Here is a 27,995-nt window from a genome sequence, read left to right on the forward strand (position 1 = left end):
CATGTGCTGCAAATCCACATCCAGCTCCTAAATATTCCACAGTCTACTGTCAGCTGACAGAACACTGTCAGCTGCATCCAAGCCACAAATCACCAAGTGCAATGCAAAGCGTCGGATGCAGTGGTGAAAAGCAGGATGGCACTGGACTCTAGAGCAGTGGAGACACCTTCTCTGGAGTGATGAATCACACTTTTCCATCTGAAAATCTGATGGGTGAGTTTGGGTTAGGAGAATGGTACACGTTGGATTGTGCAAAGTGTGAAATTTGGTGGAGGAGGAATCATGGTGTGGGGCTGTTTTTCAGGACTTGGACTTAACCCCTTAGTTCCAGTGAAAGGAACTCTGAATGCTTCAGGGTACCAAAACTTTTTGGACAATTCCATGCTCCCAACCTTGTGGGAACAGTTTGGAGCAGACCCCTTCCTCTTCCAACATGACTGTGCACCAGAGTACAAAGCAAGGTCCATAAAGACATGGATGACAGAGTGGAGGACCTTGACAGGCCTGCACAGAGTCCTGACCTGAACCCTGATAGAACACCTTTGGGATGAATTAGAGCGGAGACTGAAAGCCAGGCCTGCTCCACCAACATCAGTGTGTGACCTCACCAATGCGCTTTTGGAAGAACGGTCAAAAATTCTTATAAACACACTCCTCAAGCTTGTGGACTGCCTTCCCAGAAGAGTTGAAGCTGTAATAGCTGCAAAAGGTGGGCCGACATCTTATTGAACTCTACGGGTTAGGAATGGGATGGCACTTCAGTTCACATGGGAGTCAAGGCAGGTGAGCAAATCCTTTTGATGATATAGTGTAATTAGGGAAAACTGAGGTGGACAAACCTAAAAAATCACAGGTATTTGTTACTTTCCTCTCTAAGTTCAAAGAAATGGGATGGTTGAAACCCACCACTGATATTTTAAACTGATGGGTTCATGTTGGATTAGACTCAACCAGCTATGACTGATGGTTCTAAATCCTATAACTACTTAAAGACCCCTCCGATGTCAAGGTGGACACCCTTCCACAAGGCCACTATGTTTAGCTCATTGACGTTTCAAAACATTTCAAACAATTCTTTAAAGTCCAAAATCTTGACTTGTTTACAACACTTTTTCTTATTATGCAGCAGCTTTTATTTTTTAAGAAAGAATATGCAAAAATAAAACACAAAACAAAAATGAAGGTGTTAATGCAGCTTTGATTTTATGAATTCATTTTATTAAAAAATAAAAAATCTTTAGGGAAAAAAGTAAAAAGTAAATGAAAAATGCCGGAGCCTATCCCGGCCACTTGTGAGGGAAGGCAGGGGACACCCTGGACAGTTCACCAGTCTGTCGCAGGGTAAATGAAAAATCTTTTTACAAAGTTTGAACCTAATCGAATATTCAGAATAAAAGGGCCAATTTTTCCCTTTTTCCCAATTTTATGAAGTGTAGACTGAAAAGAGAGGTTGCTCTGCAAATAACAAAAATGCAAAATTAAATGCAAATTAACATGTAATTACTTTAATGTGAACTAATTTCTCCTCTTTTTGTCATCAAGTTTTCCTTTTAAGATCTTCGTTCTCTGCTTTTGCCCTAGTGAGGCCAGTCACACTTCCAGGGTTCAGACTTAGGAACTTTCAAACACTTTCCTAACTTCTCACAGCCAGCAGGCGCCCAATTCTACAAAACAGAAAAGAGAAAGACAGAAGAAAATTAAGTACATATTTCATCTGAGTATGATTTTTTTACTGACCACTAGGTGGCAGTATTATCACATGATTAAATACAGAGAAAGGCAGTTGCCTGTTTTGAAATCTGTAAAAAAAAAGCATCCTGAAAGCACTTTAAAAACTGCAATCTTTTTAAAAATTCTGACAAAAATTGAGAATGATAGGATATTTGTTTGAAAATAAAAATTTTCCAACAGTAATGTGAAACTCACCATCACTGCCATGTCACACATGTTAAGCTGGGGCATTCCAGGGACCAAAGTTTCCTTGTGCTTCTGCACCACAATAGAGATCCAGTTTGAAGCATCCTGGTACTCCTTACTCAAAACACTGCAAAGACATGCAAAATACATTATTTGAGTTATAGGATTGGTAATTTATCAATCTGTTCAATAAAATAACAAAGATTCTAGTTTTTACAAAACAACTGGAGCGCTGGAGTCTAAATAGAGACAGTAAATTCCAAGTTAAAAAATTAACTGTACAAAATTGTTCAGTACTTATATACTTTATTTTGTTTTCACAATAACATAAAAATTGTTTTATTAAACTCGTACTTTAGTATTTGCACCTCTAACTTAAAGAGCCAATCCAATGAAAATGGTGTTTTTTTTTAACATGTTCTTGTGGCACTTTTCTGATGAAGGACAGATGTAAAGAAAATTAGGTTAAAATTTGCACTTTTGAGTATTTCTTATTCAAATCACTGTGAATCAGGAGCAGACGAAAAAGTGTTGTTGGAATAAGCTTGTAGTTTTGACATAAAAAACACATGCGAACCACAAACTTTTGGTCCGCTCCTTTCTGATGCATCCGCTTGCAGACAAATAGATCCATGTACGTCTTTGTTTTCCTCGTCTGAGCTGGGATCTGACTTAAAACTGTACGGCTAAATAGCTCCAATATTTTATTCCACTTTTTTTGCGCCACTTAAGTTAGCCTGGGGTTTTGACGGTCTGTAAGCTAGCGGGAGAGCATGTAAATAGATCGGTGATGGGCAAGGGGGCGGGTTTACCCCACCCCAAGGTTTCACCCACATCATAGAGGCGAATTCCTAATGAACTCCTGCCGCTCTGCAGAAACTATGTCCTAGAAAACAACAAAAACGGCATAATAGTTATTAAAGGACCAATGGAAACGCTTTAGATCAAAATATGATGGGTGTGGGACTTGAAATACATGGAAATACAGTTTTAATATTTTTCTTTTTGGTTTATTTCTTAGGTAAGTTGGACACAACAAAAGTCCATATTGAATATATATCGAGCTAATGCAGAAGCCTGACTCTGCATGATGTATGCCGTCTCTAACAGCACAGAAACACAAACAGGTTGTCCACTCTGGCCAAATCTATTGCAGCAAACTCAGCAGGGGTGAACTGTAACCCCCATCACATCCCCCGTCTCTCAATTACTGCTGTTGGACAGCAGTGAGCCCGAGCACCTCTGTGCATTATTATATTCAGAGTGTAAAACACAGGGGCCCTGAAGGCTTTCAAAGGAACGCTGCTCTCAATAGGACCTGTAGGGTTAATGGGCGGCGTGCAAGTGTGTAAGTGTGTGTGTATTGTGGGGAAGTGAGCGTCTGGTGGCGTGACACAGGGATAGACAAATATCAGCAGTGCAATTACACCCCTGATACATTTGCCAGCAGCACCTGTGCCAGTCTTCCATCCATCCCTCCACTGCAAAGCCAACCCTTTGATTGGCCCCTGGGGAACATGTGCATGTGTGTGAGGTGAAGTGTCAATTAGAGTAATAACCCCAGGCCCTGTCCAGCTCACACCTACCCTCCCTCTTAGATCTCCCACAGGGCAGCAAGGCTTCCTCCATCAGCCAACACCTGCTCCTTTCCTCCATTCTCACTCTTTACTTCCCCTACAATTATATGACTGGTGGTGTGCTGCCTGCAATTAGTCTCTCCCCTCATGTGCCACAATTGTCATAATTCATTGGGATCCATTTTAATAGGCAACAATACAGCTGGTTAAAAGTCGAACTCTCCGATTAACTCAACTCCTGCAAATTCTGCTTCTTGCCTGATCTCGATCAGCATTGGGGGTGTTTTATTCTCCGCCGGGGCTCATTTTGTGATGAAGCAGCTTAATAAAAGAAAGGTGCAGAGATTTATCGGACTGTTGCAGGAGTGGAATTTCTGCACACCAGTGTGTGCAAGTGAAGCGCGCCCTGAGAAAGTTGCCAAAAGTTTTGCCGTTGTTTTGTCTATGCACTGGAAACCGAACAGTGCACACCTCTAAATCAAAAACTAATAATATCATTTGTTTATGCCCTCCCTGCATCCGGCAAATGAAAAGCTCACAGTCAGCACGGCTCATTATCATAATTATAACCCTTAGCTTACGTGCGAAGAGGCAAAATCTGGAATAATAAGCAGGCCTTATGCAAATGGAGTCTTTTGATTTATAATGTATGGCACCCAAGGGGGATGAGGGCATTGCTCAGGTGTGTCACCGCTCTGATTACTGATTCATAACACTATTGCTGGAACACAAACACACACACACACACAGATTTTCAAACAGCCACACAGTAAGCAGAAGGTGGGGGAACTGAGGAGACAATCAAATACATCTGTCCTGCCCACCCCTCCCCTTCCCCAGCTTCTCCACCCTGGTGGAAATTGAGCACTCCGGTGAGGACTATTGATTGGAGATACAAGAGCTTGGTGGCAGGCAGCAGATGAGGCCAGACTGTGTTAGGCTGCCTGCAGTGTCAAAGCTGGGCCTGCGCTGTCAATGAGCAGCGGCTCTGGGGACACGAGCCGGGGTGGCTGGCGAGAAAGCAAGACGTGTTAATCTCGGTGCATTAGCTCTCAGCAATCTGCAGCCGTCTCACCGCGTTAGGCCAGGTCAGTGTCCGTCTTCCATTCAGCACTGACGGAGAAAAGCTATGAGTGTCCCATGCTCTGATGAAAACGTGGAATGTTAAAATCATTACTGCACAGAGAGTTAACTAAGAGAAACTTAGGGCACCGAGCTCCTCTGGACGACTGCGCTCAACTGTGGGTTGGTGCTGCTTGTGTGTGTTCTTTGTTGTATCGCGGCACGCGACAGTATTGAAGGTATGTGTTCAGGCAGGCCCTACATCATCTTAAATGGCTCTTTAGGTGTTGACAGGTATTAATGATGGCCGGGCAGCCAGTCCAGCTGGTGGATCTAAGAGCACGGGGACACACGTGAACGCACAGGCATGAAGGGGGTGGGGTGGGGGGCAGAGCGACATCAGTTTTGAGGAGACGAGACCTGAATAAAAGTTGGAGAGGATAAGGGAGTATACCAAAGTTGGTCGGTGCATTATAAGTGAAGGGGGACGGTCGAGATGTAAAGGACGGTAACCTTGGAAACAAAGACAAGAAGGCATCTCTCCACAAGTAAAAAAAAAATGGCTACATAGTGATTCATTCTTCTGATTTTTTTTTCTTCCTCATCCTTTTTTTTTTTTTTATGAGTGAACACTAAGGCAAAAGAAAAACAACATGAATGATTTATCAACCAATCTCACTTCAGAAAAGAGTTTGAGCCGAAAGCAAAGATGGAGATAAGGCTGCAGCAAAGAATGTGAAAGACACAGAAGCAGAAAGGAAAGGTCAGTGGAGGAGGTTTTCTGCCAGGAGGGAGCCAGAAAGCACACAAAAAAAGAATAGTTTCATCAAAGCGTTCAGGGATTATCTTAATGCATTACTCAGGGACCCCTACAGTGCTGTTTTTTTTTTAGATTGCTTTAATATTCTGTATTTAAAGTGCACAGGGAGGCACAATGCATGTCTGCACCCTTGTTTAGTAACAGGTTTACTTTATTCTTGGCTGTCAGTGTGTCCTCCAGCGTCGATACCCTCAGAGTGATTCTTAACTCTCGTTGCGTCGGAGGCAGACGCCAAATACATTAAACAGCAGCCGCTCTCAAATTTAGACCTGGACAATTTATCCTGCAATTTTAACCCGCAAGCGGCCCGCTTGAGGGTGAAGGTCCAAGAAAGCGATCATTAAAGAGCTGTTTTCAGTCACAAAAAGCCAGGTGTAATCATGCACTCACTGAGTGGATCAATCCTTCAGCGTCTTTTTCATAGCCGCATCGATTCATTCATTTTGTACTGCTCCAGAGCTTTTTATTTATTTATTTTTAATCTATCTGAGACACTTCGTTCTCTTTACTTGCTGATTCTTATCTCCGAAAATGGGGCTGAACTTTCCAGGAAACTGACCTCAGAGGGTACTTTTCTCCAGGGTCCCGCCCCAAGTGGAAAATGATTGGCTGTTGAGTGTGCTCTTTTTGTTCATGGGTGGTCACACCGGCGACCTCCTGCCCAGGACAAAAGTTTACACCCTAAAAGAACAGCAAGAAAGCAAATGTTAAAGAAATACAAAATAGGATACAGCATTCATCCATCCATCTTGAGAACCTGCTTCATCCCTTTTGAGGTTACGGGGGCTCCTGAAGCCACCCCTGCAGGGTCACATTCTCACAAATACATGCACAGCTGAGGGCAATTTAGAGACACCAGTTGCACCTATGAAGCATATCCTTGGACTGTGGGAGGAAGCCCGAGTGCCAGGCGAAAACCCACGCATGCACAGGGAGAACATGCAAACTCCGCACAGGAAGGTCCCAGCCGGGATTCGAACGAGGGCCTTCTCTGTGTTAGGCAGCCTGCTTTTCTTCATAGCTTTCTATTTCAAGAGTAGTTTGGGCAAACTTAGCTCACACTAGGACACCAATTAGAAACTGTAAATCAGTTTATGATGAGCCAGCGTGCTTGAAGGTCAATTACAATCAAAATAGAAATAATTTCATACCTGTCATGCTGCTCACTTGAGCAGATCTGCTTACAAATGCAAGAGGTAAAACTTAAAAGAAAGAAAAGAAATACTCTGCAGTTCAAGCATAGTTTATACGGCAATAAAAGAGATGTGTCATCGTATTAAATGTTTGATTTATAATTATACTTTAAAACACAGACCACAAACCTGGCAGCGATTTCAAAGCCTTTTGTGGTCAGACAGATTTAAAAAGCAGCTTTTTGCAGCAAAGTTAAGAGAGTAAACGGGAAGAAATCTGACACGATTTTGTCACTTTGTTTTCCAGACTTCAGCTAAAATGCACACAAACAATGACTGTGCAGCTTAAGGAAAGTACACTCAAATCTGAGTGTTCTGCTTCCAGCCACCTGCTGCTGGGAGCTAAATACCCATTGTCACATGGTGCACACGCATATTGTCCTCCAATCTGTTTTGCTCAATCTGCTGCACCGGGAAGCGTTTGGAATCATTCAGACTTTTGCTGCCTCCTTTTCATCTTTCTGCTCCCGCTCTGCGACTCCTCTCTCAGGAGGCTGGCAGTGATCGCAGTCTGATTGAGTCACACACACACACACACACACCCACACACACTCTAGAAGGGGCTCCCCTCTCCTTGTACACAAACACACTTTTTGATGAGCAAAACTAATTTTGGAAAAGCATTCATCTGTAAGGGAGTGGGGCCGCCCCCCCTCTGAGATCACTCATCAGAGCACCTGAAAATACATATAGAGAGGACAGAAAAGCAGAGAGACGAGATTTATTTACCCCCCGTACAGCGAGGCTTCCACTGATCCAGGACTTGTCCTGTCTTTTGAAGCCAACAGCTTAGAAATGCAGACACAGAGAGAGATGGAGAAAGTCTTTGGCTCAGAGAAAGCCCGCTGCGCACATCAACTCCCATACTTGTCCCCAAGATACTGCAGCCACAGCTTCATATCTCGCATGACATTAACAGTATGGATACAGAGAAGCTGCTTTCAGACTGGAGCACAAGTTGTGACAAGATAAGATGTAGGAAACATGGGAAAAACGCTCTCCTTAGGGCCCGATTTTTAAGGAGGAAATCCATAATTATGAGGGATCGTTTTGTGTATCTAAGAATCCAAAATAGCAACGTTTTTTAACTGAAACAACTGTGACATAAATTACAATTTTCTACCAGCACACGCTAAGAGAGAACAGACCATATAGCTCTTTCTTTGGCTCTCTCTGTTCAATTAAAATCACAGACTTCCTCAGATTTATCTTGCAGACACCATCCTCTAACCTGCAAGAATACACTGCCAAGCCGTATATACAAGATGAATTAGTTCCAACTCAGTGAACAGTGAAATGGAGCTGAAACAGTAAAAGTAGGTTTCCTGCAAAATATGAGAGGGGTGGGGGTGGAGGGGTAACAGTTGATAGAAATTCTTTAAATAAAAGCAGATATATTTTCATAGAACGCTTGTTTACTTCATGGTCACCACTGGCTTCTAAAGGAGACAAGAAGTCCTTTACTTTAAAAATAAGAATTCTCAAAAGAAGAAGAAAAGTAAAGAGATGGAACATCATTGCTTGATTTTTGTGTGTGGATGTTTTTTAAGTAAAATTGAGTTTTCAGTAAATTATTATTACTAATATTAGTTTTAAATTACTTTAGTGAGCATTGTGAGGTTTTTCTTTCATTAACAGGAAGGACAAAATTTTATTCCCATATGTGTGACCCAGACTAAAATTCTGCTTGATACAGATACTTTCCCCTCATGACCCTGAGCAGTAATAAAGAGGGTTTAGTAAATGGCTACACAGCTACGTCCACAATGTCTTTTTTTTAAACAATAAAAAGAAGTTTTGCTGTCTGGAACTAACTCGCTTCAGATGAAATCTCACACAGAAACACTACGGAGATGCACATCATCTTTTCCTTCTTCAACTAAAATCAGAGTCAACCTGTCAAAACAGAAATCCGGCCTGACAAGAGTGCGTTCCTAAATGTCTATTTAGCTGTACGGCACATGAGGAGTAGTGTGAATGACTGAGGACTTTTGAAATAAATGCTGATAGTAACACAAACATGAAATTATTACAGCCTAGACGTCCAAAACAGCCCAAACTGTGTCCACGATTTAAAGGACAGTTTAAGTATTTGTCATGAAATGCCTTATATTCTTCTTGTTTGACCTACTATTATGCATAACACTTCTCATACCTCGGCTATAATCTCACATCTTTCCTATATTATGACACCTGTTTTATTCATATAGATATTATACAGACTCTTTCCAAAAATCTGAATATCATAGAAAAATGTGTATGTTTCCATAATTTCAGCTCAAAAAAATTAAAATGTCATTAAATTGACATTTGAGGCCAAATGTTTAATTGATTTCAAGTATTTATATCTTTATTTTTTCCATTAATTGGGTTTCACCCGCATAAAACTCACAAAACAGGATTTCAGAAAAGTAGAAAACTGTGGAGAAATCCCCATGTTCTTCTCAGTTTTCGCAAAAAGATAAAGACAAAAAACTATGATCACATAAAAATCAATCAAAAAAAATGTTTTTTTCCAAAATAATACTTCAATAGTGTGGGCACGGAATAAGTCCTGCTGGACGGTGAAATCTGCATCTCCATCAAGGAATAATTAAGTCTCTAGAACGTTCTGCTAGACTGTTGCAGTAATTTTGGATTGAGGTAAGCAGAGTTTACCAACACAGCAACTACAGCGCTGGACATGGCAGCCAAAATCGTGACAGCAGCTTGGGTTCTGCTTCTCACCAGTCTTCCTCCAATTTCAAATGAAAGGCACACTTTACTTTCATCACAAAACAGGACCTTGGACCACAGACCAACAGTCCAATATTCCTTCTCCTCGACCAAATTTAGACGTTTCCTCTGTTGACCCACACTCAAAAGCAGTGGGAACCCCAATTTATGTAAAATACATGTAAAAATGAACAAATAAATCATTAAAAAAATTAAACAGCAGACCACAAATCTATATTTTAAGTCACTTTAATTTTTTGAATGAAAATATGGAAACAAATACACTTTTTAATGATATTGACTTTTTTTAGAAAGGGTATGTAGTTGCTGTATATAGTAGTCAGATTTTGGCATGTTGTTTCAACAGGGATCTTAAAATAAACTCATACTAAGAAGGAATCTGCACAACAATGTATATGAAGTATGAAAAAGCTAATAAAGATCATTTTAGACAAACGTTTGTGCTATTTTTTATATAAGTGATGAACATGCCCAGGATAAAACACTATGTCAAAGCGGTTTGAGCTGAAGAACGATGAATAAGAACTTCAACATTTGCTTCATATATGGAACTAGTGAATATCAAATATCCTGTGTATTTTATTACTCAGAAGTTAAAATGTTTCTTAGTGGCTTGAAATTTTGAGCAAAATCAAGCATCTGTGCATGAGAGCAACACACACTCAAGGACAGTTTAAGGACCATGATGCCACCAAGAACACTGGACATTTAACTTTCCATTGTAGAGAATCAACAGCGTACACTGTTTGCACCTATTTGTGGAGAAACAAATGTCTATGCTCCTGTTCTCCCTCATGCTCTCTCCCATGTTCACACACACATACACACACACCAATCGATAGGCAACTCAGAAGCAATCAGACGCCATTATTTGTGAAGTTCCACTTCAGTTCACATGAGTTGATAAAGGAGGCTGCTATTGATTCAGCGGTCCTGAAGGAGAGAGTAATTTAAGCGACCGATGGGGCATAAAACAAACTGGATCACAAGAAAAACACATAGCCATGCAGGGCGGACAGAGAGATGGAGTTTTGTGGGCAGAGGGGAGAAAAGAGACGAAAATTGAAGCACAAACTCTCTTGCCTCTCAGGTGTCAGCTCTCCCGTTTCTCCTGATGCATTTAATCCATACCGAGTTGATTTAATTACAGAATAGCTTAGCTCCATGATGCTAAAAAGAACAAGCAGGGGATGACGATATGTAAATGGAGGAGAAAATTTCCACCGGAGCTTGAACAAACAAGTCAACTGTTTGATGAATGATGCAGGTTCGCTCTTGTGGGGGTTCTTCATTAATATTCATTACACTCTGATGTACACAGCAGTCAACTGATGAGCCATTTTGAAGATAACACCAACAACAGCCAAAGTGTTTGTGTGCTTGAATGAGATTAGGAAAGACAAAAGAGTACAACGTGGCAGTGCCAGCCTGGGACAGGCTTGTAGGGTCAAACGGGAATCTTACCTGTTTGAACTCCTCCCATGAATTGCTCCAGGTCCAGTAATGTGCCTTGTATTGTCCAAGCCTCACAGCCATCAGCTCATTCCCGCGGTAAAAGAAGATTGGCCTGTTGTGAACAGATAGGGTGAAAACATGCTCTTTTTTTTTATTAGAATCATCAGAAATGTCAATACTTTATTAAAGCAGAAAATAGCACTGAAAAACATTTCTTGTGCTTGTGGGATTTCACATATAGTTAGTTATTTAAAGAAGGTATCTTAGGTTTCAGCATGATCCACAATTACCAAGACACCTCGAAACTCAATTCCCCTTCTGGACAAGTAACAATGTTATGTGAAAAAGTTTTTTACTCTCATTACTGTCAGAGTCGGGAAAGAAAAAGAACAAGAGGTTACAATTTCCTGAAAATGTGTTTTCATTCTTCCACTACAACACTTCATTTTGTCAACCCCTCTAATTAGGAGTTGATATGTGGTGTTCTCAAATGAAATGTGTTTATTTTTTCAATTAATTGTCAGCTTTGAGTCAGAAGGTTGCAAAACTTTGCCATCAAAACAGACACAAAGGTGCTGGTGTCCATTTGCAAAGTCCTTTTAAACATATTTTTCAATTATTCTTTTAATTTAACTTGTTTCTATCCTGTTCAGTTTTAACTAAATTTGTTTCATGCATTTGACAGAATGTCTCTGTACACTTGACCCTCAGAGGAGTCCTCTGTGTGGCCAGCAGGGGGACTCCTAGGGAACCCCAAAATTGAAAAGTGAAACCGCATGGTTGTACAAGACCGTCTCAGAAGGGAGACCCCGACTTTCAAGGGGACCAGAATTCACATGATTGGTCTGCACCAGCATTCAGGTCAGCTTTCATTTGCAGAAAAAGTAGACGTTTGGAACCAGCAATCCCTGGTGCAAATCAAACCTGCCAGTGTGAATGTTCCCTTAACGCACAAGGACCACACAGAGGACCAAAGAGCAGAAGGGAACCAATGGGAGGAAGCCATATAGAGCTCTCGTCTCACATCGAGAAGGCCCTGGTTCGAATACTGGCCTGGACATTTCTGTGTGGAGCGTGTTTTCCTTGCATGCATGGGTTTTCTCCGGGCACTCCAGTTTCCTCCCACAGTCCAAAAGCATGCTTCATAGGTTAATCTGGGTGTCTAATTTGTCCCTAGGTGTGAATGTGAAGATGCAAAAGTTGAAAGTTGTAGTGACTAGGTTGAGATGTTTCTCAGTATATGAAAGTTTTCTTTTCTATTCTGGTAGGCAGTAGTGCTCCTAAAATAAGGTAGGTGATATTTAAAGGTTTGCTTTCAGTCCTGGTAAACTTTAAAAAACCTAACCGAACTGCAAAACTTGTAGCATACTGCATCCAGTTGAATTGAAAACTTTCCTGGTGCAAAAGCCATCTGAAAAGGCAGCCCAGTTTCTTCCTGCTCTAACTCATGTTCAAAGGGTTCCATTAGGTGCAGAAATCATTTCATCGGTTCATCTTCAGCTCCACCTTATTGCCTAAAGTGGTAATGATCACTGAAGTAGCACTCCAACCACCAAGATCCAACTTCAGTCTGGATGTTCAAGCATGAATGTGGGTAAAAACTGCCTTCACCTGCTTTGGAGAGTATGGGAGTGGTTGAACAGGACAGGCGTCAGGTCCAGTCCATCCAGAACTCGGTCACCAGGAGGACCGATGCCGGCGAGAGCCAGGCTGGTGGTAAACAGATCCATGACATTGGCAGGCTGGAAACTCACCTGCATGATAGTAGAGGCTTTAAGAGTACAACCACAAATAACAAAAATATCTGCTATTTCATGCAATGCATGCAATTTTGAAGAGATAAGGAGCCATGACAACTTTACAAAAACCTCCCACTCTGTATTAAACTCTATATGAAAGGTGAATAGATGCATTTAGTCCCTCTAATCGCTGTATGCAGGTTTACTATCAAAACCGCAAAATGTCTTTCCGTCTTAAATGTGATTTTTTTTTTTTTTTTGTAAGGGGGGTTGACAGAAAACAGGAAAGGATGTAGGGAAAGGACACGGACCGGGCAAGCAGACTGCTGAAGCTGGAGCTGGAGCGAGCCGGTGTTTTATCTCCTTCTCCCAGTTGCAGTGAAAAGCTTTATTTTATTTATAAACTTTGAACTATTTTCAGATAAAATGCCATTTTTTCGCTGTCATCCTTGATCTTCAGTTCCATTCTCTCCTGAGCGAGCCTTAGAGGGAGACGGCACGCTCACAATCAGATAGCGCTATCAGGCCTCTGCAGCTGCACCGCCATGTGCCGCTGTGCTCCTATCGGCAGCCCCCACGCACGCGGACGTGCACGCACTCCAGAGTATGGAAATAAATTCCCCCCTTTCCTTCTGTATCCAAAGAAGTAGCCGCAGTAAAAAAAAAAAAAAGAAAAGCTCTGCAATGCATTCCATGATCTATCTGCACATCAATACCCCCTCTCTTTCACACATTCACTTCATTCCACTTTTTTAAGCTGCACTTAAACTGACACACCGACCAATAAAGAAGATCAGACGACAACCAAAAAAAGAGAAGCTGTTCTGACATTTAGTTGGCAATAACCGCCGCAAGAAAAAGCCTAAACTTTCAAACTCTAACCAGCCAGACAGACAACTTTATCTCATGATGTCCTTCCAGTATTAGCTCCATAACAGGTCTGCAGCTTGCACTGAACCTCGCCTTTCATCACCCTTTGTTCCTTCCTCTTTTTTTTTTTTGTCCAACTCATCACTCTTTGTAAAAGCTGCATTCTCACTGTCTCGTTTCTCTCTGTGTTGCAATGCTGGTTATCAGAGATGTTTCTATCCCCATTTCTTTTCACTCTGCCCGTGTGTTCGCCGCTGATAAACCAACAAAAGGGATTGTGATGCTCCACAATGTGGTGAGCCTGACAGACCACCCAACTCCCCATCCAACAGCAACCACAGCTCATCATCATCCTCATCAACCCGCTCCCCTCCAAACACTGAATCTGACCAGCCATGCACCTTCATTCCAGCACATGCCCATTTTTCCTCTTAAAGTCCCACTCCAATCGTCTTTGTAAGAGTGTTCCCAGTGGTCTTTTAATTAAGATTATGCCTTTTTTCCCCTCCAAAATCGTATAAACTGTGTCATTTTCTAGGACATAGTTTCTGCAGAGCAGCAGGAGTTCAGTGGAAATTCACCTCTCAGTTTCCCATCATCCCTATATATATTTACAGTCTCTCGCTAGCTTACAGCCCCTCACAACCCCAGCCTAACATTACTGGTGCAACAAAAATGGTGACCAATATTGGAGCCATCCAGCCGTACAGTTTTAAACCAGATGCCAGCTCAGACGAGGAAAACAAAGATGTACATGGATCTAGTTGCCTGCAAGTGAATGCATCAGAATAGAACAGAGTAGGGAGCTTGTGGCATGCGACTGAAGGTTCTATGTCACACCTACAAGCTTTTTTGTCTGCTCCTGATTCACAACGATTTGAATAAAACAATACTCAGAAATGCAATTTTGAGGTTCATTTTGGCCTCCATCATGAGAAAAATGCCACAAGAACATCTTAAAAAAAACACAATTTTCCTCAGAGTGAGTCTTTAAATATCAGTTTATTGATATTTAAATCCAAACAAGCCTGATAACTTCTTTTTGTTTTGTGCTTAACTAATAAACATTATTATAATACCACAACGGTGAACAAAATATGTTGAAATTCAAATTTTGTTTTACATCAAAAACCTTAAAAAGATTATGAGCTTCCCAAAGCACAGATCAACAAACACCAGAGGGGTTAAAAAAAAGGGCAAAGTTGTGTCTCAACCTCTTAAAAAAACATGTAAATCTATAAATTCGGTGCAGGAGCTCCAACAAAGCAGGTTTGTCACCATGAATGGCCCAGCAGAGCTTCACCAAAACACTTCAGACAGATTTCCCAAAGCTAAGTAACAAGTGTGCCTAAATTTGTCCTTTATGGTGGTCTGCATTGGTAGAAGTAACTAGAAGGTTATCTGTCAGGCTAGCCAGTAATCATGCAGCCGTGCACACGAACACAGAGCACATTAGTCAGTCGTGACATGGCACAGGTGCTGCAAAGCCCTGCCAGCACAGCAGCATTCCTCACAGTGTGCCAGTACCTGTGTCTTTAGCACTGCGCTCCTCTCTTTCTGCTCTGTACAACAGCCACCTTTTTCAAGTCTTTCCTTGCTTCCTTCCCTTAAAAAAAAAAAAAAAAAACACCCCCACCATCGCCCCCACTCCTTCCCCTTACCCATTCCTTTATCCTGAGCGCCTGGCATATTCAGATACTGAAGTCCTCATTACAGCTCAATCCAACCTCAGCAAACACACAAACAGATTAGCTGCTTAAGACGCTCCCAATCCCCCTCTCCCTCACTACTCTGCTGCGCTATCAGGCCCCAGCACAACCCTGTGAGATGAGCCAGGGGCAAGGCTTACTGCAAACTGCAGCCTCCGCTTGCTCCTCCACAAAATCCCTTTGCGTCACAGCCCCGTGTCACAGCTGGCCCTAATACAATTAAAAGTCATTTGCTGAACGCACAGGCTTATGGGATCGCGGAGTGTGTGTGGGGGGTTAAACTGGGGAATGGGATGGAAAATAAGAGACTTGGGGCATTAATTCAAGGCAAAAATATTTGAGGAAAGACTTGCGGGGGGCGGGGGGTTGGCCACACGCTTCGTGGCCGAAATCACAGTTCAGATTCTGGAGTTCAATTGCATTTTTTTTTTAGAAAGCTGCTTGTCGTTAAGGGATCCCACTGAGGTGATACACGATCAAACAAAAAAGATTATGTGAAATAATTATGCCTTTACTGAAAGTGTGAATCAAAGTTCTCTGACCAATTTTCCTTTTTCAAAGAGAACTACAGAACTATAACTGTAACAGAACTACAAAGAGCTCTGGATGCTTGGTTAAACCTCGTCTGCATGCTGCTGAACCACTATCTTGTATTGTCTAGGGTTCACTTGCTAAAAGCTTTCAAACACAGTCGGCCGTACAGTGCCTCCTTTGATGCGTCCAGGCCACCAGGCAATGGCAGGTTCTCTCATGCCCCCCTCAAAGGTGGTTTCCTTCCCACAGAGGAATGGCCCGTTGCTTCCACCTGATGATCCAGACAGAAAAACATCTTTCTACTCATCGAACGATACACTGCCTCAATGAAGAGAAAAAGAAAGAAAAAAAACAATTGTTCCTGCCTTCATTTGGGCCAGACATCAGAGCTGCCCCGTTGTCTGAGGTGAAGAAGACAAAAGTGTTGTTGTCGATGCCTAGACGTTGCAGCTTCGTCAAGATCCGACCAACGCTGTAGTCCAGCTCCATTACTGCATCTCCATAGCTGTAATTCAAAGTTCATGAACCAACATAAACGCATAAAGTTGTGGTTTAAACTTCTAAACAGCGTGTCCATAAAGGGTCAATAACGGAACATTTACCGGCCTCGCTGGCTCTTCCCTAAGAAGGGCTTGGAGGCATAAACGGGGGAGTGAGTAGCATCAGCTGCCCAGTAGAGGAAGAAGGGCCGCTTGGCTTCAGCTTGACGACTTATGAAGTCTAGACCCGCCTACAGAGATGGAAGAGACTTTTACCCCAATGTCCTTCACTTTTTTTTTTCTGTGTTAGCCTTCAAGATACAGGGAGATTTAAAAAAGTAAGGCAAATATAATTACACAGTCTCATTATATCATTTTGATATAATTTGGGTTGACTATATGATTAACAAAGATTTGTGCCGTCTGATCACTAAATCACTTCATGAATTGAAACATTTCTTTTGGATCATGGTTCCAACAAAGTGCAAAACTAAAAGCAATGTTGCCTTGAGGACTTTTAAAACAAAGTAAAGCTTGACATGCACACCTAAACGCCCTGAGATGTGACACTTTTCAAGGAGGCAGTGTGTCTCAGAATACTGCTTACATCTTGTTAACAAGTTCTTCAAAGGAGCTGACGCCTGCAAAATGTGATTAAGTGTCATCTTGTAACAAGGTACAAAATCCACTTCAGCAGGTAGACGTACATAATGACAAACACCTTGTTTTTTTGTTTGGAGAGCATTTAAAACAGGACCTTTACTCAAGAGCAGTGAATAAAAACCCTTTTTTTTAAATACACCGTCTGTTAATGACTTTTTTTTTATTCAAGTACATCATATTCAATGCAAGGATTACAGACCCTTGCAAGACTATAGAAAAGCTTAGGAGGCTTAAAACGTTTTACCTGTATAAAATGCTTCATCGGAGCTTCTTTCAACTGTTTTAATGTCAATGAGGCCTTGATTGTTATTGGTTAGATTCTGGGATCATAGAGCTTGAAATAATATATAAATATATATGTATATATATATATACAAAAGAAATTTGAAAAAATATGAAACTCCCTTTGGGAATATGTGCCAATAAAATGAGTGCTACAGATTTTTTAAGATTTTTTTTTTGTTTCCCCTCCCTGGAATAGCCTCAATACCCCTCTTTGAAAGCCATCACCCCCTTATCAATATAATATTGTAGCTTTGTAACTGAGTAAGTACTGGAAGTAGTATTTTTACAGTTTACTCACCTCCAAATACATCTGTGTGAGGTTTGACTCCCCGGTCTTTTTATCTATCTTAAATTCCTCAAAGTATCTGAAAAACAAGAACTGACATGATTTCATGCACCATCTCCACCAGTGAGCTATCATCGATTCAAATAGCCTTTACAACACGACACGAAGTCTTCTGTTCTTCCATCTGCACAAAAGATCATTTTCCTGACCATGCAGTTTCATCAGGAGTTTCAATCTTCTCCTACACTGACTGTAAAACAAGATTATCAAGAGAATGGAAGTAAATTTCCAGCTTGTTGACTGTGTTTGCAGGATTTTTCTGTGAGAGAGGGACTCTCTGTGAAGACGAGCAGAGGGAACTGTTATAAGGTGCTGCTGAAGCGTGACGTGAAGAAGCAGTGACAGAAATCCCGTTCCTATGCTTCACTTCCTCCAGGTGTCCTTGCGCACAGACAACGCAACCTGCCGTCTCTTGAGGGCGTGTGTGTGTTTGTGTGCGTATTCGTGCATATGTGTGCATGTCTGTCAAGGGCCCAGGTATGCAGTGCTGATTAAACCCACGGCTAAGCGAAAAACATGCCCGGCTGCCAGTTCCAATGACCCTGAATACACATATGGCTGTTTAGGGGAAAACAAATGGGCGGAAAATGGAATACACAAGCACAGCTGGTACAGGGAAGTATAGGGGGGAGTGATGTGAAGGGATGCGTCTCATCCAGATGAACAACCAGAGAAATGGCTAACCTATTAATGGGTAACAATCTTTTTATTTATTTTTTTATTTGAAACTTTACTCTGCTTCTGCGTGTGTGTCCTGTTACCTCCCAAGCATCTCAGAGTTGTTGTAGACAGGGATGTTGGGTCTGACGGTGTTGTTATAGGGACCAAAGTGGCAGTTTGGTGCACCAAACCATTCATCAAAACCGTTCTCCAGAGGAAGATACTGTGGTCTGTGGCCTAGATGCCTGAAGTGACAAAAAGGTTAGTACCATGAATATCTCTGAATCCACATTTTTTATCAAAACCCTTTCTCTTAGGACCGTTTCTTTTGGCTCAGTCTTCTTATCTTATCGTGTTTGACATTAAATTCTGTTTTAAAGTTGTGTTTTTCAGTCACATCATAAGTACATTGCGTTTAAAAAAAAGGACACTGATCAGAAATGAATGACTGAAGAACTGCTTTTGCAATCATTACAAAAAAACGACAATTTCCTTTGAAAATGGAGATTCAGGTTTTAGCTGCACTCTTTTCTGGAACTTTCTGTCTGTGGGTAAAATATTGGCAAATCTATACAGAGAATGGAGGTGGCTCGCACGAATTATCAAAGTTGTAGATCGCTCGGTGAACCCGTAGAGTGAAAAGTACATTTTTTTCTAAGGGTATGCTGCTGGTGCCAGGTCACATCAACCACTTATACAAAATGTATAAAGAGCAAGTAAGGCTGAAGTAGGTAGACAGGCATGTTGTGCAGATTTCTCTTTTTTTTTCCAACCCCACCCAAATCCTGCACACTGCGTAAGGAGCCTGTCAGTGCTGTTAAGGTGAAAAATGTAGGCTCCTATTGTCCGCCTTGGACGCAGCCTGGCTATTAGAAATAAGGAAATTAGGCAGGCGGAGTGTAGCATCTCACGTGCACTTACAAATGACATGTACACCCCGTGCTTGCAGCATTTGTGCGTGGCGAGTAAGGAACCAGTAGGCTTATACCTTATTATCGACTGGAGTGGAGTAACTTACATTATTCTAACAAATACTTTACAATACACTTAAGACATCCGCGATAATCGTACCTTCTATTTTCCTGACCTCCCTTAAGGTGATCGCAGATGACAATGAAACTCTACACGGGTAAGCAAATCTTTGATAAATATTCTAAATATCCCCACATCTGACCATTAATGTCTGAGAACTTGGAGGAAAGTCAAATGGTAAAAGAGCTTACCATTTGCCAACTATTTTGTTGACATAACCCTTCTCCTTTAGCAACTGAGGTAACAAAATCTCATCCTTGGAGATTCCTCCCACTATCTCCTGTGGTGTGTAAGCTGCAAAAACATGGACAAGTGGACAAGCTTTGTTAAAAGACAAAGCTCTAAAGAGAGAAAATATCTTAAAACTTTACCATTTCTGGCATGACCGTTAGTTGTGTAGAACCCATTCCTGATAGGAAGCCTTCCAGTGAGAAGTGCAGCTCTGGCTGTGGACAGAATTATAGAAAAGTTTGGGGAATTGGTGTTTACTTAAATGTCTTATACATAAAAATAAAGAAAGTAACCAATGGTTCCTTCTACCAACCTAAATATGATGAATATTTCACCTTTAATGTGTTCAAAATGATTACTGTGAAGGATTTTAATAACAGTTATTCAGCTAAGTAACATGTATCTTTCTAAAATATTTTTATTTTTTGTTACTGATCAGTTTATCTGAATTTTTAAAGCACTTCTGCAAAAATGTGAAAATGACTGAAACATTGATCCATTTTCTTAACCCGCTACATCCCTGCTGGGGTCACGGTGTTGCCGGAGCCTGTCCCAGCTACTGTTGGGCAAAGGCAGGGTACATTCGCTGGACAGGTCGCCAGTCTGTCGCAGGGAACAAAAATACTCCCACACATGCACACCTAGGGACCCTAGAGTAACCAGTTAACCTATGAAGCATGTGTTTGGACTGTGGGGGGGAAGCTGGAGAGCCTGAAGAAAACCCACGCATGCACAGAGAGAGCATGCAGACTACACACCGTGCAGCCCCATCCCTGAGACACTAACACATTCAAACATGGCCGATTATGGCCACGGTGGCATTGACTGTATATGAAAACTGGACACGGTGGTGTCCATGTTGCAAAAAATGGCCATGAATTGACCTAATTTCATTGCAGCCGGAAGTAAGCCATTTTCTATGGGTGACGTCCCACTGACTGTAGATTAGTATTTGGATCTGAAGAGTTTGGGTCCAAATATTTTTGTATCATGGTCATGGCTTCAATGCTTGACTCCAATAAACACAACAGATGTACACCTAGTAGATTCTCAGGGGAATTTTGTACACTCGTGGTTTCCAGCCTTACATGTGAAGTGAACTATGTAACTTGGCTCACTTGGTGTAGTTTGAGTTGAATGTGTAACAGGAACTGTTTATATATATCATTAAGGAAGTTTTGTGGCCACTTCCAAGGCTGGGAATGCAGTTTGCCTCAAATCAGACCCATTTTGTAGGATTCCAACTCTCAAATGAATCTTTTAAAGAAATTCAATTTTGACAAACATTGTGTTACCAATGTACAAGGTTGTATACCACCATTTAATGTTGTATGAATGTGTAAACTTTGTCTTTCTTATTTAAGGAATCCATAAAGATCCACAGCAACTGATTTAGACATAGACTTGATTAACTTCATCATTCCTACTGATTGATGATAACGTTTGTTGTAATACCTGCAGGACTTTGTCATTAGATGCCGTTTAAGTTTTGTTTTTTTAGGTAAATTAATTTTTTCAAGCTGCAGTGCATAGCTATATACTTATTAACCTTGGACATCTGCCGTACAATGTTAATAAATAAACACACATCTGCCCGTGCAGGTTTTACAACATTTTTTGCTGACTCACATGGTGAACAAAGTGGGTTGGCAGTGTAGAAGTCTGGAAAGAGAATTCCCTGAGCAGCCATGGCATCCAGATTGGGGGTCTCCTTGGAAGGCTGGCCAAACACCCCCAAATCCCCCCAGCCCATCTGAGGAGCAGAAAAAGAAAGCAACTTATTTATGGAAAGAGGAATCAACAGCAACTACTTATCAACTTAAAGTAACAGAGAATAAAGGAGGCTCTCTGACTGATCTCTCAGCCATAACATCACACTTATTTACATTGTAATCCTACACAACAGGATGGGAATAATGTCACATTGCAGCTCAAACTTGATTTAAGAAAAACAGAATAAAACATTTAAAAAGAAATCCCCATGAAGATGGAATATAAAGATATTCAAGAACACTCCAAAACACTAACTTTCAGATGTTTTGTGCACATTCATATTTAATTGTAAAAATGATTAATTAACTTACGTCATCCATGAGCATGATGATAATATTTGGAGATGAGGTATTTGGTGTGTTTTCCGACAAAAAGCAACATATTGTTGCACTCAAAACACTAAGAAAAGGAACAGACGCAACTCGCCGCATTGCCGATATTGTTGTGCCGAAGTCAGAAGATAAGTTCTTGTGTTGTCATGTAAGCTTCAAGGAAAAGGTTTTCTCAAGCATTTTTTCAAACGCCTGCATTCACTCTTATGTAGATACCATAACATTTGACTAGTTTCGTAAGATATTAATAAGAATATTTAGTAATTGTAGCGTAATTTTAGCAAGTTTGCATTTAGGTTTCTTTGAATCTGAAATAAAACGCTTCCTTGTTTAACGCTGCATTCACTGAGTACAGGTTTTGTTACTGATTGAATAAATCAAGCAATTATGCATAACGTATAAAAATAAAATCATGCTAACTTTCCTTTTTTTATAAATGTATCTTGATATTTTGAGTAAAAGAAACGAATAACAATAATAATAACAACAACAATAATACACCTTCAAATAAACTCACACACCTACGTTTCCTTGTGATAGTCATTTTTCCGATAGTTTTGAATGCAACGTGTAGTGTCACATGACTGCGGCTGACAAGTGAGAGAAGGATACATTCAACATGGCGGTGTGCATAGCAGTGATAGCTAAAGAGGTAACGTTTGATTAAATTAATTGGTGGGACAGCTTCTAACTAACGATAACCTATGTTTTTTTGTTTGCGTAGTGATATGTGGTAACAGTGTGAGCTGTGACATTGACCTAAAACACTCACATATTGTGTCAACCGATATAACTAAATCAGTTAGGCTAAAACAGCCAGAGTTGTAATGTAAAAGGCAGAGAAGTTAATCATGCTCCACTTTCTTTATATTATTTGATCACACCCTCCTGTCTGTGTCTTTTCTCAGAACTACCCGCTGTACATCCGCAGCGTGGCGACTCAAAACGAGCTGAAGTTTCACTACACAGTGCACACTTCTCTGGATGTGGTGGAGGAGAAGATCTCCTCTGTTGGGAAAGCCCTGGGAGACCAAAGGGAACTGTACCTCGGTCTCCTCTACCCAACCGAGGACTATAAAGTGTATCCTTTGGGTTTTTTTTGTTTTTATTAGAAAATGTGTGGGAAGACCGGAATTTATCATTGATTGATCTGTTGGATTGTTTTCCAACAAATACGTGAAAACCTCTGTTGTTAAGCTATAAACTAATGCATATGCTGTGTATGACATTTGAATCGTTTAGCATTAGTATTACAAAGATAAAGTGTCTGAAGTTGTTGGATGTGTCACTAAAATCAAATAGGTCTGTCAATAGCTAAGGAAAAGTCTTTAAATGTGTCATTTGTTGACCCTTGACTGGAAAAATAACTAGGTATGGGTATGTGACCAACTCCAAGGTCAAGTTTGTTATTGTTGTGGACTCATCGAATACATCTTTGCGGGACAATGAAATCAGAAGTGTAAGTTATGCTATTAAATTCAAGACCCATTCTGATGAAAATTGTGTTTTTTGTTTTTAACATGTTCTCGTGGCATTCCTCTCTTAATGGAGGACACGTGTAAAGAAATTTAAGCTTAAAGTGGCATTTCTGAGTATTTCTTTATTCAAATTGTTGTAAATCAGGAGCAGACAAAAAAATGCTGTTTGAAAAAGAACTTAATTGTGATATAGAAGCTACTTTCGCATGCCACAAGCTCCATTCCGATACATCTACTTGCAGACTAATAGATCCATGTATGGTTTCCTTTTCCTCGTCTGGCATCCGGCTGGATAGCTCCAATATTGCTTGCCAACTTTGTTGCACGCGTAATGTTAGGTTGGGGTTTTGAGGGGGTGTAAGGTAGCAGCAGAGCGCCTGAACAGATGATGGGAAGATGGCGGCTTTACTCCACGTCGACGGTCCCGCCCAGAACTCGGTGAACTCGAAAGAAGCTATTTTCTAGAAAGCAACATGTTTGTTTTTCCGCCTAAAAACGGCATGTTTTTAATTAAAAGACCATGGGTCTTTTAAAGAGATCAAACGATGTTCGGAGTGGGAATTTAAGCCTTATGCCGGCTCTTCTGGTCTTTGGTGTCACTGGCTAAACTATTTCCAATGTTTTTTATGCACCAAATATTTTTCAGGAATTTACATTGATTCATATTTCAATTTTTAGTCAACTTTAAGTATTTATTTTCACTTCTGATCATTTAGAGTGCCATTCGTCTGCCCTTTTATTTTCAGGGAAAGGGGACATTTTGAAAACATGTTTAATTACTGCTGGCTGGTCGATTTTCTTTCAGCATCTTGTTTAAATGCAAGTTTCTCTTTCAGATGTTCAGGAAGTTGCACAACTCTTTTACAGATGTTATGTGCAACCCATTTTATAATCCTGGGGATCCCATTCAGTCCAAGTGAGTTTTTTTTCTAATGAAAGGCATTGTACTGCATTTCACACACTTACTTCCATTCTCTTACACAGAGCCTTCAACGGAGTCGTTTCTGGAATGATGGTTCAAACCGGCTGACTTCTCCTTCTCAGCATTCACTGTACATATGGCCTTCTATTGTGTTTAAATGTTGTAATGTAAAATTGGGATTAAACAGTTTATAATGACAACCTGCATAACCTTTAACCGGTGGATTGCTTAATTGTTTTTATTTATTCACATAGTAAAGAAGTTGCACATTTCACTGGATTTTAACATTTCAGGCACACACAAGACACTCCCATCAATTTGTAAAAAAACAAAAACAGATGCAGCTAAATCAAGAGTTCAAGGCTTGTCCCATGCGTTCACATCAGCATAACTTTAAAACTCAGCAGTTGGACCTTCAGTTTGATTTCAAAGGAGAGAAAAGCCTTTGCTGCCTAAAAATCCCACCCATCCAACATGGCAGGAAGCTGCAGAGAGATCTAGCGCTGCTGTGGGTAGTGCTGTCCGTTAGATCCTGAACCCACCTCCTCTGAGGGTGGCGTGATGAGGAGGAGACATGGGTAGCGCTTTGATGTCTGTTCGTTGTAGTCAGTGTGACCCCACTGTCTCTTCCCCACAGATGCTCCCTGGTAATAGGGATGGGGGGGTTGGTGCTGTGGCCTTGTTGACTGGTACCGAAATCTGCCTCGAAAGCCATTTTGATATCTAGGAGGACGGTGGCCGCTTCCTCTTCCTCGGCTGTGACTCCCTCTATGTCCTCCTCTGTCAGTGGTGCTAATGCCTGGCATATTGGTTCTTTTAGGCAACACCTGTAAACCAAGAGATGCCAGTTACTCTTCAGGCATCCGTTACCAATATATCATTCACAACTCTGGAATGTTGAACCAAAAAAAAAAAAAAAAAGGCTAAATTTAAATGAAATAAGATATAACCAAGATAATGTTTAGACCTTTTAGATTATTCTGCGTTTGCAGCTAACTACTCGGCCCATTCACTATGTTACACCACTGTCCATTTATAAATGTTTGCAGCATGTTAAGAGGGAGTAACCAAATCATGATCAACAGCAAGCAGAGCAGTGAAAGCACAGAGCAAGAATGTCTGCCATGACTACCTTTAAGTTATAGTAGTTTTTTGGTACTATTGACACATTGGAGTGGACATGAACCACAGACATTCATTTGGTCAAACTTTGGGATTGCAGAAAACTTGAGTGCAAATAGGAGAATAAGATTGCAGAGCCTGTTACTAAAAAGTGAGTTAAAGAGAAGATGTGTCAGTGTTTTCACATTAGCCAAAAGATACTCTAGTCTATATACTAGTTATTTAAAACTCAAATATTTTCCTGCATTTGCTCTTAACGACAATTTTTATCTTTATCTGGAATTGACTGATTTTTTGTCAATTCTTGGAGAAATCCTATTCAAATAAATGGGAATTTTTTTTAATGTTTGAAAACAATTTTGTTTTTTGCTGTAGATCACGCAAAAAGAAAGCCACACAAGGACTTAATACCGTTTGATAAAAAAAAAAGAAACTTTAAACTGGAGATATGTTTCATTTATTTGATTAAAACTCATTCCTTGGTAGATGAAAGTACTTTTTAAACATTAAAATTCAACTGACCCTCCAAGCTGAGCGATTAAACGACTTTGAAAAGTTGTAAAAGAACCCCAGTTAAGGTAACGGAGTTCATGCCAGCTTGTAAACCAGCAGACCTCTTTTCAATCCACATAAAAATATGGAGCAGCTTTGATTCTGGTCACGTGCATTAGCTCAGATAAAATAATTATCAGAGAGGCTTACGAAAAGTATCATAAACTTTCATACTTAATGCTGTATGTGTGCAGATGCAATATAGCAATGAAAACCAGACAGTCACACCAAGTGTGGTGCAATTTAAAAACAAATCCAGCTCCAGAAAAAGCAATAAGTTGTATTTCACAATAAGATAAGACAGATGTGGTATACATTAGCATAAGGTAGACAGTACCTTAAGGACTCTTCCTCTGAACATCGTTTCATGCAGACCAACAGCACTTTGTGCAGCGCTTCGATCGGAGAATTCAATGTAGGCGAAGCTGTTTTAGACAAAAAAAAAAACAAAATATGAATTAACCATCGATGCCCATTGTTGTATAGATTAGTCAAACGTGCAAATGAACCACACACCCTTTAGGATGACCAGAGAACCTGTCACACAGAATCGTTACTCTGTTGACAGGACCGCAACCATTAAAATGGATCTCCAGCTCGTCTGCAGTGGCTCCATAGTCCACCTAGGATATGTTCAGAGGAGTGTCAGGACACTGATAAAACAATATGCCAAATGCAATGCAAAGAGGTGCAAGCCTTACATTCCCCACATAGACTGATCTGTTGTCTGCATCCATCCTCTCTTCAGGAGTCATGTTGTAGAAAGGCCCTGGAATGGAAACATAAACTGATTATATTAGAGAAGTGTGCCATTATTGCCAGAAATTACCCTTGATAAAATAAAATATGGAATCATATTTTGAAACTTTAAGATGAGGTGGATTTTTTTCTGAAATGGCTTTATGGGCGGTATAGTTGTCAAGACCAACAAACTGACAGAGGGTAAGAGGGCATCTGATTTTTACAGCTTTGTCTAACTGGACAGTGATGAAAACTGATCTGACAGTAATGAAATGTAACAGAGTTTAGCCAGGCAGGCAGAATTAAATTCCCTGACCTGAATTAAGATTAAGATCAACTTTATCAAATTCAGCACATGGCACAAAACATAGCAAATGTATAAAGATATGTGTTTATCTGTGCAGACATGTGTCCAAAACCAACGAGTAGAGAAGAGAAGACATCTCACCAGGTTGAGGACTGCTCAGCATCTCCTCTGCATCACATCTTTCCTCCTCTTTCAGTCTCTCCGTCTGTTCTTCCATCTCCAACTCCTGAACCCTGGCTTTGATGGCCATCAGTTCCTGAGACACAAAAAGAGAAAAGGACACAGAACCCATTGTGATTAACATGATGATAGCCTGAAACTTAAAACCAGAAGTGACTGTTGTAAAAATATAAAAAAGTAAATAAATATTAAGTGCCGATATTACCCAGGCTGGGCTTCTCCTTTGGGTTTAAAACATTTTACACTCATTAGCTGCATTTCTTTAGACAATATGGCTCTTACAATTATTTTTTTTAAGTTGTAATCGTAAATATGCTCAATAAAGCAGACCCAAGGCTCATTCATCTGTAATGTTTCCATTGCACTACCCCAACAGACTTAAAACTGAGATTCTGTTAGCATTTTTTCCACAATTACTGCATCATTATATTTGAATCATTCACACTAAAAGAGACAGTAGATTCAAATTAGAACTTGTATTGGACTTCAAGAGTTCCGTTAGCATACTATTTGGTGTACAGGTACAATATAGTTCAGTTACTCCTGACATAACTTCAGCCTTTTGTTGTGGACAAACGATTACCCATCATTCCTCACGGCTTTATGTGTTCACGTCTCTCGTCGATAGAATCCAAAGAGAAGGACATTGGAAAGCATTTGGGGATTTTCTTTTTCCGTCTTTTTAAATATTAACTTGTTGTTTTGGAAAAGGGATGGCCTCTTTTAACATTAAACCAGCACCGAGAAATGCTAAAGGCTATTACAAGAAAACGACTCGACCGCTAATGATGTTTGCTAGCTAAAAGATTTTCTGGATCACGTTGTTGAAGCATGTCGACTTAACATGATGAAATTATGTAAAAACCAGTGACGACTCACCGGATCTTCGTTGATATGCCCACTCATGGCCTCGCCCTCAAGATAGCGGTACTCCATATCATGTTCAGCCATGCCCCCGGCCCAGGATCTGCATCTGCCACACGAACAGCAGCTCACCCAAACCGCCACGAAAGAATATCTCTCACCGGAAGCAAACGGACGACGTTAAGCAAACGGACACCTCTTCACTGCACAAGAAGTAAGCTAATAGATATCACCTGTGAATGAGAGAGATGACACGCCAGACCGATCTGCGCTTGAAGGGGAGGGACTGTTTTCAGGGCCGTATCAATGGCTCTGACTGCAGGGGGCCCAGTAGCCTCCTTCATCTGCACACACAAAAGGGGGGAAAAATGTAGAAATCATCTGATAATGTGTGTGTACAAACAGAATATTTATTT

General features: G+C 40.8%; 3 protein-coding genes across 4 annotated transcripts; 1 reads left to right on the forward strand and 2 right to left on the reverse strand.

The window, feature by feature from the left end:
• Positions 1-1,177: 1,177 nt before the first annotated feature.
• On the reverse strand, positions 1,178-21,946 carry galns (galactosamine (N-acetyl)-6-sulfatase). The gene is made up of 14 exons (XM_004067054.3): positions 21,393-21,946; positions 20,938-21,061; positions 19,449-19,523; positions 19,269-19,371; positions 18,147-18,290; positions 17,338-17,404; positions 16,215-16,342; positions 15,978-16,117; positions 15,780-15,883; positions 12,372-12,514; positions 10,770-10,872; positions 5,936-6,057; positions 1,927-2,044; positions 1,178-1,664 (listed from the first exon to the last, which is right to left on the reverse strand). Exons 1-14 carry the CDS (start codon positions 21,510-21,512, stop codon positions 1,578-1,580), a joined length of 1,578 nt encoding a protein of 525 aa, XP_004067102.1. The 5' UTR covers positions 21,513-21,946; the 3' UTR covers positions 1,178-1,577.
• Positions 21,947-21,975: 29 nt separating this feature from the next.
• trappc2l (trafficking protein particle complex 2 like) lies at positions 21,976-24,029 on the forward strand. The gene is made up of 5 exons (XM_004067053.4): positions 21,976-22,065; positions 22,322-22,494; positions 22,785-22,872; positions 23,728-23,807; positions 23,876-24,029. Exons 1-5 carry the CDS (start codon positions 22,033-22,035, stop codon positions 23,919-23,921), a joined length of 420 nt encoding a protein of 139 aa, XP_004067101.1. The 5' UTR covers positions 21,976-22,032; the 3' UTR covers positions 23,922-24,029.
• pabpn1l (poly(A) binding protein nuclear 1 like, cytoplasmic) lies at positions 24,025-27,926 on the reverse strand. Of its 2 annotated transcripts, XM_004067052.3 has the most exons (7): positions 27,813-27,926; positions 27,595-27,688; positions 26,677-26,791; positions 26,189-26,256; positions 26,004-26,110; positions 25,825-25,912; positions 24,025-24,640 (listed from the first exon to the last, which is right to left on the reverse strand). In XM_004067052.3, exons 2-7 carry the CDS (start codon positions 27,664-27,666, stop codon positions 24,311-24,313), a joined length of 780 nt encoding a protein of 259 aa, XP_004067100.1. In that variant the 5' UTR covers positions 27,667-27,688; positions 27,813-27,926; the 3' UTR covers positions 24,025-24,310. The 2 variants fall into 2 exon arrangements, with proteins under 2 accessions (XP_004067100.1, XP_011488406.1); XM_011490104.2 differs by having other exon boundaries at positions 27,595-27,892.
• Positions 27,927-27,995: the final 69 nt, after the last annotated feature.

The sequence above is a fragment of the Oryzias latipes genome, chromosome 3, assembly GCF_002234675.1.
Source record: "Oryzias latipes chromosome 3, ASM223467v1".
NCBI classification, from domain to species: domain Eukaryota; kingdom Metazoa; phylum Chordata; class Actinopteri; order Beloniformes; family Adrianichthyidae; genus Oryzias; species Oryzias latipes.